This window comes from Cryptomeria japonica, chromosome 5 (genome assembly GCF_030272615.1).
Source record: "Cryptomeria japonica chromosome 5, Sugi_1.0, whole genome shotgun sequence".
Classification (NCBI taxonomy): Eukaryota; Viridiplantae; Streptophyta; class Pinopsida; order Cupressales; family Cupressaceae; genus Cryptomeria; species Cryptomeria japonica.
The window spans coordinates 34,719,843-34,729,870 of NC_081409.1; the positions used below are offsets into that span (position 1 = coordinate 34,719,843).

At 36.0% G+C, this 10,028-nt stretch overlaps 1 protein-coding gene across 1 annotated transcript; it reads right to left on the reverse strand.

Moving 5' to 3' along the window:
* Positions 1 to 9,238: 9,238 nt before the first annotated feature.
* LOC131057380 (uncharacterized) lies at positions 9,239 to 9,775 on the reverse strand. The gene has a single exon (XM_057991545.1). The coding sequence runs from the start codon at positions 9,773 to 9,775 to the stop codon at positions 9,239 to 9,241; it is 537 nt and encodes a 178-aa protein (XP_057847528.1).
* Positions 9,776 to 10,028: the final 253 nt, after the last annotated feature.

Below are 10,028 nucleotides of genomic sequence, written 5' to 3' on the forward strand. Positions count from 1 at the left end.
GTTCGTGAGATTCACTCACAACAAATTCAACCTATATTCTATAGATTGGATTCATATCTTACATAGTTTGAATTAATATCAAACCAAGATCAAAGTTAAAATTACCTTCTTGTTAATTCTGATCAAAATTCAACATGAAGAAAACCACCAATTGAGGACTTTAGGATCTTTGGATCTCTAGTTATGGCACAAATACCTTAGTAGCATCACAAGTTCATGGATTTGTAATCTAAAGCTTGCAACTTTGTAGGTTATGTAGATGGTTCTAAAGGATGTTGACTACTTCGTCCAACTACACATGAGTTGTTCATTAAGATAAGTGTTAAGTTTCAAGAGGGCCCTATTAAATCTACACTTGACATTTCTCCTATTGTATATTCACTTGGTTTTGATGATCTTTTGATGACTCCAATAATCTAAAACAAGTTCTTCCAATTTTGGCAGTGAGGATAGTAATAGAGAACCACCTTCATCCTCTTAAACACAGGCTTTCCAGATGATGATATTTTAGCCCTGACTCGCCCACTTCTCACCCTCTTTGGGTTAGACAAACACTTGATAGTGCAAGTACTTGGGTAGGGACTCTAGAAAATGGTAGACGTACACAGTCAAATTATTAGAATGGGTCACATGCTTTTTATTCTTTCACCTTTGATCCACATTCATATCAAGAGGTGTCAAGCATACCTAAGTGGGATAGGGCTATGCAAGAGTAATATGATTTCTTACTCAAAAATGGTTTAGGATTTGATTTCACTTCCTAAGGAAAGGAAGACGGTTCGATCTAAATGGGTATATTGGACTAAGTCTGTTGTAGATGGCTCAATTGATAAACTTATAAGGCATGCTTGGTTGCAAAGAGTATTTCATAGGTAGGTGGAATCAATTAGAGCAATACCTTTGTATTTATGGCCAAGATAACTTTTATTCAAGTCACACTTTCTATTGCTACACCACATGGTTGGGATATGCATTAAATAGATGTGGAGAGTGCTTTTCTTCACAGAGACCTTGAAGAGGAGATCTACATGGAGAAACCACCAGAGTTTGTTTAGAATTCATCCATAGAGTGTGACTTAAGAAAAAGGCACTTACGATCTAGTATGTCAAGATGAACTTCTTTCTTCTAGCTTCTAGCTTCACTCATTTTCAATTAGATGCTTGTATGTATTCCTTGTAGTAGGATTAGTCATTATCAATGCTAGTACTTTATGTTCAATATCTCCCAATCATAGGCATCTCTTCATATACTATTATAGCAATTAAGTCAACTCTCTGAAATAGGTTTGACGTGATAGACTTAGAGTTACTACATTACTTCCTTGGTATTGAGATTTCATAGTTTGATACAGGGATCACTCTTCCTCAACTCAAGTACACCACTGATCTCCTTGATTTCACATGGTTGAATGCAAGCCATCTCTGACTGCCTTCCTCTCTAGAGTCAAGATTGAGGATAATATTACTACTCCATTGGTTGATGCTACCTTATTCAACAACTTGTTGGTAGTCTCATTTATTTGACCCATACTAGACTTCACATTTCATATGTTGTAGGCATAGTTTCAAGAAAAGAATCATCGGGAAGAAGCTAAGAGGATGATTTTCTATCTTCAAGGTAGTATCAAGTTTGGGATCCACTATAGATTTATCAAAGAGGTTGATTTGGTTGGCTACATAGATTTAGATTGGGCTAGTGATTCTCAAAATCATAAATCCACTTTCCATTTTGGTTTTAATTATCAATAAAATATCACAAAATTACTCTATCCTTTATATTTTGATTGGTGTTCATACCCTTTTCCAAATTTCCCATTTTGGCACATGCAAATAAGATGTAAATGTTATGAAATTTAGCTTCACAACTCCCAATTGCATTTGATTAGAGAGAGAGAGAGAGAGAGAGAGAGAGAGAGTGTTTCCATTAGTCGTTTCATGCTAAGAATCCAAAGATGACATGTGTCCATGGGGAGCTACACTCAAGACAACACATTATTTTCTTAAGGACTTAAAAATTCGTCAAATCTTGTTAAATGCATACAAATATGTCAATGTACATAGAGGTCCTTGTCGATGTATCAACTACAAAGGACTTCCCCAATCATTTTTAAGATAAGAAATATTAAACTAGTTTAATAGTATGAAATTGCAGTACTTAAAATATAATTAGATGATTAGCATTGGGACCCTAAATTGAATAAATGACTTCATAAACAATTCAAAACTATCATATTTCTATGTAGAAATAAATTGATCATGAAACATCATTTACCCAATATATTATACAACTCATCTCTAAAGTCAACCAAAAATAAATAAATAAAAACTACTTAGGGGAAAGAGCACTAGTAGTGGATCACATTCCAATAACCAATCACTACATGTGCACCCAATCCACCAATTACTAATTGTAAAGGAGCTAGAAAAATGATAATGAAAAACTCATTAATAAGTTTCACATGTACCAATACTTGATCACTTTTTTGCTTTTTTGATCTATAATTGGCCCATTTGTGCACCACTACTCGAACATGTGTGCACAACTATTGGGACATGTGTCCACAAGTACTAGCAATTTCGAGTGGATGATTATTTGAACATCTTTAAGTAGGTATTAGATGACACTTTGAAATGTGTACTTTTTGACCCTTGTGCGCATGCGGATGCAACTATTCTGACTCCAAAACCGTCAATTCGTACATCATGTTATTGACAAGTAAAAAAACCTAGCCATTGTTTGCAAAATCAACGGTGTATAACATGCGTTAACCTTCATGTTATTGACTCCGTATTGCGGTTTCGGAGCCAGAATAACTGTAGCCTGTGTGCCTAACTGATCTCACAACGTGCGTCATTACTACCCACAAGTCAAAATGTTAACCATAAAAGTCACATACGAAAACAACAACAAAAACAAATCATCAAAATCTGATGTACTATTTAAAATATGTAGATGCCCAAACTTAACTATAACTACTACCGAAACACTTTGCTTACTCTCCCTCAATTCTTTCTACGTACCCTTTGCACACCGAAATGAGTTTTTAGGGTTTTAGTTTTCACTTCAATGAACTGCCCTGCCAGTGCCACCCACGTAGAATGACGGTGATATATCCAATTTGAAGTATGGAATTTAAGAATATTCATTTGAAGCTAAAATATCTTGTCTACCCCTGCCAAACATTTGCGGAATATTCGCTTCCCCAAAAGTTAAAACTACTTTTAATGCTTTTTCTCGTGAGCAGCTGAACGCGTATCATATCTTTACAACCTAAATCCAAGGTAATGTTGACGTATAACCACGTGAAAAATTAGGGTTTCCTAGAACTTCACTCTCACCCTTTCTTTACGCCGAAGGCGTTCCCTATCTGAAATAGATCAGCTTACTTCTACCATCAACGGCTCAAACGTGTCTAAACAGGATGCAAGACCATGAAACCCATCCGAACCGTGGATTTTCACTATTTTTCATTGGTTGAAACGAAGACACTCGAAGCTAGTTTGACCTGCTTAAGTGGCAGCTGTGGGCCCCATTCCTGTCGTCAGCATTCGTTCCTATTGCCAGCGCCAACGTTTGTTCCCGTTCGAACAGTAGTCGCCGTTAAGTTTGAATTTAGTCTATTCCCGCACCACGTCAAGTGGATGCCTGTGATGGCTTAAAATTATACTGTCGCTTCACATTTTGAACCTAAAACTGTTTTGTAAGAAGCGACAATGAGAGCTTCAAAACCGGTTATGGGTAATCCATCGAACTCTGGAAGAGTGGGGATTATCATCAGATATTATAATTGGAAATGCTCAGGTAGACATCTGTGCAAAATGTGGAAGCATAGACAAGGCATGTGAACTGTTTGCGCGATGCCTCAAGGAAATGTTGTTTCGTGGAATGCTTTGATGCAGAAAATGAGTTTGTACAAAATGATATAGAAACATACAACCAAATGCGATTGGAAGGAATAAATCTAAACTCTGCAAACTTTTCCAGCATCCTCCCAGCCTGTGTGGAAATGAGAGGTTTGGAACAGGGCATGGACATCCAAGGATAAATGATAGAGGGATTTAGTCAGATGTAGCTGCAATTGATCTGCTAGATGTGTATGCAGAAAGTGTACGCATAGACAAGGCACGCGAACTGCTTGACAAAATGCCTCCAAAAATTGTTTGACCGAATGCCAGGATTGTAGGATATGCAAGATGTGGAATCATCGACAAGGCAGGTGAACTGTTTGGCAGAATGCCTCAAAGAAATATTGTCTCGTGGAACGTCCTGAGTACAGGATATTAACAAAATAGATTTATTGAAAAAGATTTAGAGACTTTGCAATTGGCAATTGGCAGGTTTAAAGCTATACTTTACAACCTTCCCACTCTATCCCAAAAGGATGGGGAATTTCCTCAGAGGTGTTTGCAACTACTCTACTATGCATTTATGCACAATGTAGCTACATATTTCTTAGTAGTGCTGATATCATAAATAATTGTAGTTGCAGTGTAGCATACAAAACTAGTGAAATAATCATTTTATGTGTACAATATTAAATTTTGATGACATATCTATAAGTTAAAGTTCTTAGTTTAAACTTGGATAGTGTTTATTCATACCCATATAAACACTACCATTCCTCCTTGTCATTCTATGACAACTTTACATTTATAGAATGATTTTCTCTTCTACTTCTACCCACACTTCTAAACCCTCAATCCGCTAGTCAAATAGTTTGATCAACTTAAGAAGAAAATTGTAACTCTAACTAGATAGTGTGTTTAATCCTTCACTTTGCACATCTTTTACATTTGAGGTTGTTACACAACCCTTGCCCATTGACTTTATTGTAGCTATATTTGAGCTATATTATGGAAAAGTTCGTCAAAATGTTCACCTATAATATTTTAATAATGCATGTCTAGATGTTACATATGAAGATAAAGTCTTACCTAAAATATTTACATGAACCCTAAGGACCATGCCATTAAATACTTCTAATCCCTAGCTCCTATTAAACACACTTACATTATTTTGACAATCTAACCACCACTTACAACACTTATGTGTCAATATGGGCTAAGAAACAACTAACTAATTTAACTAAACATTCTCAAAGGCATAATGAGTCTACTAATGACTATGGAATTAGCTTCCAATATTTATATTATAGAATTTGTGCTTCCATTTAAAAAAGCTTAAACTTCAACTATTTGAATCTAACGGTTGGAATTATGTATCCTCCCACACTTCAAAATGCCAAAATAATAATGCATTTTCAAAAAAGGGAATGAAAAGAACAAAAATATAAATCTAGTTCCAATAAAATTTCTATCACATCTAATTTTGTATCGTTCAAACATTAAGGGCCTAGGAAATTACAAAGCTTAGAAAACCATTGAATAATGTTCTTCAAACCATCTTAATAATTTTGTCAACCTTAATTCTATCAATCTATTTGATTCCTCCAAAGACCTAAGAGTTCTAATGAATATTTTTTCTACAATTTATATAAAGTTGATGGACACCATACATGTATATGTATGGTGTCTTGAGGATGAAATCTTAGATCTCATTAATAGTAATGTGATTCATCTAATATAATCAACAATATAAGCTAATATAGTCCATCTAATTAATCTCTACGGTATAAGCTAATATAGTTTGTCTAATTAATCTCAATAGGTGCAAAGCTTGATTTAGTCAACAATATTTTATCTTAATATTTTTGAAAGGAACACCAAAATTTATAAACTTTTTGCTAATTGAATTTTCTCTAATACGGTGAATATGACAATAGATTCATAAAACACAACACAAGACACTCAAACGGAACTCTCTCTCTCTCTCTCTCTCTCTCTCTCTCTCTCACACACACACACACACACACACACACACACACACACACACACACACACACACACACACACACACACACACACACTCACATCATCATCATCTCTTTACCTCTCTAGCTCTTTATCTCAATGTTTATTCTTCTATCTCCCCCCATATCTCTAAATATGTCTCCCTCTCTCCCTCTCACTCTCCCTAGAGGTATCTCCCCTTGATCTCTAGACATGTTTCCCTCTCTCCCTCTCCCTCTTTCTAAAGGTATCTCCCCTTGTATCTCTAGACATGTCTCCCTTTCTCCCTCTCCCTCGCCCTAGACCTCTATATTGACATATCTTTAAAAACCTTTCTAGCTCTATCTCTCACTATTTCCTCTTCCATCTCACCCTCTATCTCTATCTCAATCTCATTACCTATCTCTCTATTACTATATCTCTCCCTCTCTATATGTTTATCTCTTATATCTCTATCTCTCTCTCTCTTGTCCCTCTCTTGCTCTACATATCCTTCTCCATCTTAAAATGTCCATCTTCTCCTATCTATATCCCCTAAATCTATCTCCTTACCCCCCCCTCTCTCTCTCTCTCTCTCTCTCTCTCTCTCTCTCTCTCTCTCTCTCTCTCTCTCTCTCTCTCTCTCTCTCTCTCTTCCTCTCTATTTCTCTCTCCCTCTCTACCTATTGCAAACATAACATGACTCCAAATTCATAATGGAGCATGATTATCTTCTCTCTATTTCTCTCTCCCTCTCTACCTATTGCAAACATAACATGACTCCAAATTCGTAATGGAGCATGATTATCTTCTTGATTTAATTATCACTTCCCCATTGATACTTTTGTTGTACAAATAACATTATATTCTAAATTTCTTCAATTGACCTCATGTACTACATAAAAGTATGCAAATAATTGACCTCGTGTGCTACAAAAATGCATGCAAATAATAGACCAAAAAAAATTCTATTTGACATTCCATACCTATTCGGCGTACCCATTGCACACCAAGGTGCAAGTGTTAGTTTTAATTCTACCACAAACTACAGGAAGCCTTATTTTTCTCAACATTTATTAAGAATAGCATGAAGATGGTCATGGGAAATAAAACAATATTGTATTTTTAGGGTTAATTGTCTGATTTGTGAAATTTAGACGAGTTGGGTTGGGTTGTTCATTTTAGTTAAGGGCATTCATTCATAATCTAGATTTGGTAAGAGTTATGGATCAACTGGGCCTTCATATATAATTAAAGTTTGAAGAAATTATTATGTTCGAATAAAAGACTTTCAGTTATCTTTTTCATCATATTTGTTTGATGAAAGAGTTTTCTCCAAATTATCTTAAAGTTGTATATACTATAAACTCTTTATATAAAAGATAATTTCAAATTTATAAGAATATTTTTCTAGATTGAATATTTTACAATTAATTTTAACAAGTGAATAATTTTTTACTAATTTCATTCCCTTGTAATTAAGAAATTAGTGAGTCTATTATGAATGTTGTTATGATTGATTTTAATTTTGTTGTAGATTTGCATTAATGAGTTATAAAAGACATTAACTTGACTGCAAGGCATATAAGTGTATACTGTCCAACAAAGAATGAAAAGAAATAATTTAATGTGCTTCTCCTCCACTTAATTTCTACCCCTAAGCAATCATTTTTTGATTGTGCTTGTGTGTGGAGTTGAGTTCATTGATGTATTAATCTCTCTCCCTTATTAACATTTTTGTCTTTGAATTAAACTCAAAATTTTATTTCATGTATCTTTCTTCTTTTTTTTTGATAAAAGTGGATGATCCACTAAAATTATATTAAATTTTTTATTTTTTATTTTTTTTAACATGGTGTCTGGTTCAATGAGCACTGAGGGGAAAGAACCAGTAAGAAAACCCCTCAGTATTCCTCAGAAACATAAGCCTACCTACCCATTACAATATCCCATATGCAGCCCAATATACCTTGATTACATTATCAATTACATTAGATATAAAGGAAGCTTTTAAGAAAGCTTGTATTAATAGCCCAGTGGAGAGGATATCATCCCAAAAATGCAACCAAGATCAGTGCCAACACCAAAACATCAATCCACTTATGCACCACTTGAGTCCAAAGACCTGCAAAGAACAAAAAACACAGCCAAGAGGGAACCAAGAAGAAGTAAACTTGACAACATGAAAATGGTTAGCATACATAGGCCTATCCATATAAGAAGTAGAGGAAGATGGAGACAACCTTCAAGAAACAGGGTGAAACCAGTCCATACAATAATCCATAGTAATAGCCATACCAGTAACAACATAACAAGAAGCCATTTACCCCACCCAATAAACTGCATCTTCCAATTTCTCAGAAAAAACCACCACCCACCAATTCTGCCCAAGAAATTCCACATACTGCTAAGCATTTCATATTCAAATAACAACAAACAGACGAATATGTGCCATACCTGAGCACCCATCCAAAATATATAACGGAGAGGGGATAGTATGATTATCAGGCCATCATAAGAAAAAATGCCCAGCCAAAGAGCACCTCCAAATTATGGAAACTTCATATAACTTACAGCAGGCCCAATCAGTAAAGAAAATGTCTAACCAACATTGCAACCGCGAAGCATAATGATTCATTCAATGAACCAATGCACAGAACGTGATACCCAAAACTCATGACAAGATCACCTAGCTCTGCCCGCAAGGAAAAAATGATTGGCAAAAAAGGCAGAGCATCAAAGCTTAAGTACCCAAGCTCAGCCATGAAATCTCATGAGTAGCATAGAAAGCAATACCAAAACAATCCCAAAAAACTGAGAAGAACCCAGGCAACCAATTGTCATGATGGAAGAGCCAATAATTGCCAAATCTACCAGTCGTACATAGAACATTCCCTCATTGACCAATCGAGAACAATATGACACAAAACCCAAGCAATCCTAGCCACCCTAAATGCCAATCTATATTCCACATTCTGATAGGTGAGGTAAAACCAAAGGGTAATTACCAAAAACCAGAAGAAGAGCGAGAATATCCCTTAACCGGAGTATCCAACCCTAGACCTGGGATTATAAATAAATCATGAGAAAGAACCCAGCCCCTAAACACTATCAAATCAGTGTCGGCTGGACCCAAGAAGCCCCATCACCCTCCACCCTTAAAGAGGCTCTACTACCAGGAATGACTATAACCAAGATGATGTCATAAGGCAAGGCAACACCCCCCTTGTAGCCATTCAAAGAAGTAAACTCCCCATGAGGCGAGGAAAATTTCCAAAGATAAACACAAAAACCTCCCTTCATAATGAGGAGATTCTCCCAATAAATGTCAATAACAACGATATTGTCCCAAAGGCGAACACCCTCATTACAGGCACTTACAAAAGAACAACTACACCAAGAAGGACTATTAAGATAGAATTTTCATGCAGGAGATAGGAAAGTCTGAGGGTGCAAGTTCTATGCAATCCGCACCTTCAGTAACAACATTATTTGCAAGAAAATCAGCAAACACATTAATCTCTCTGAAGCTGTGTGAAATCGAGAAAGTGGAAAAGCCATTAAGTTGGAGAAGAATGTGCTCCAAAAGGTATTGCAAATGCCAAGAGAAACACTTTTTGGCAGCAACCGCCTGACAGACAAGCATTGAATCACCTTCAATAACAATATCCTTGATATTTAGAGAATGAGCCAAATCAAGTCCAAATGATAGAGCTTGAAATTCAACCATGTTGTTAGTGCCATAGCCAATATATTTACCAATTGCCTTGATAATTTTTGAAGAGTGGTCAAAGATAATTACCCCAATCCCAAACTTCCCCGGATTGCCCTTAGAGGCCCCATCAAACTGAAGTTTGAAAGAAGGAAAAGGGGGAGGACTCCACTTAGCCATCTTTCGCTTAAGACGCAAAGAAAAAGCATCTGATATAGCCCCATGAGAGGGCATTAAATGAAGTGAGGGCCATCTCCAAGTAACCAGTTATCCCAATGGGAAAAAGTTGTGAGATGCCCTAAATTTTTGTGAATGAAAGAAAGCACCGCTTCACTAATGGAGACTTGGATTTTACCATAATGTCTGTCAAAGATGTAGACTTATGATTAAAGATTCTTGAATTCCTTTCAAGCCAAAGATTCCAAATCACCAGAGATGGAGCAACTATCCAAAGAGATGAATAAAACGAAGCGGGAAACAACAAGGG

Bases quoted from the DNA above. Each gene is read 5' to 3' on its own strand.
- LOC131057380 (XM_057991545.1), bottom strand. From the start codon at position 9,775: ATGCCCTCTCATGGGGCTATATCAGATGCTTTTTCTTTGCGTCTTAAG.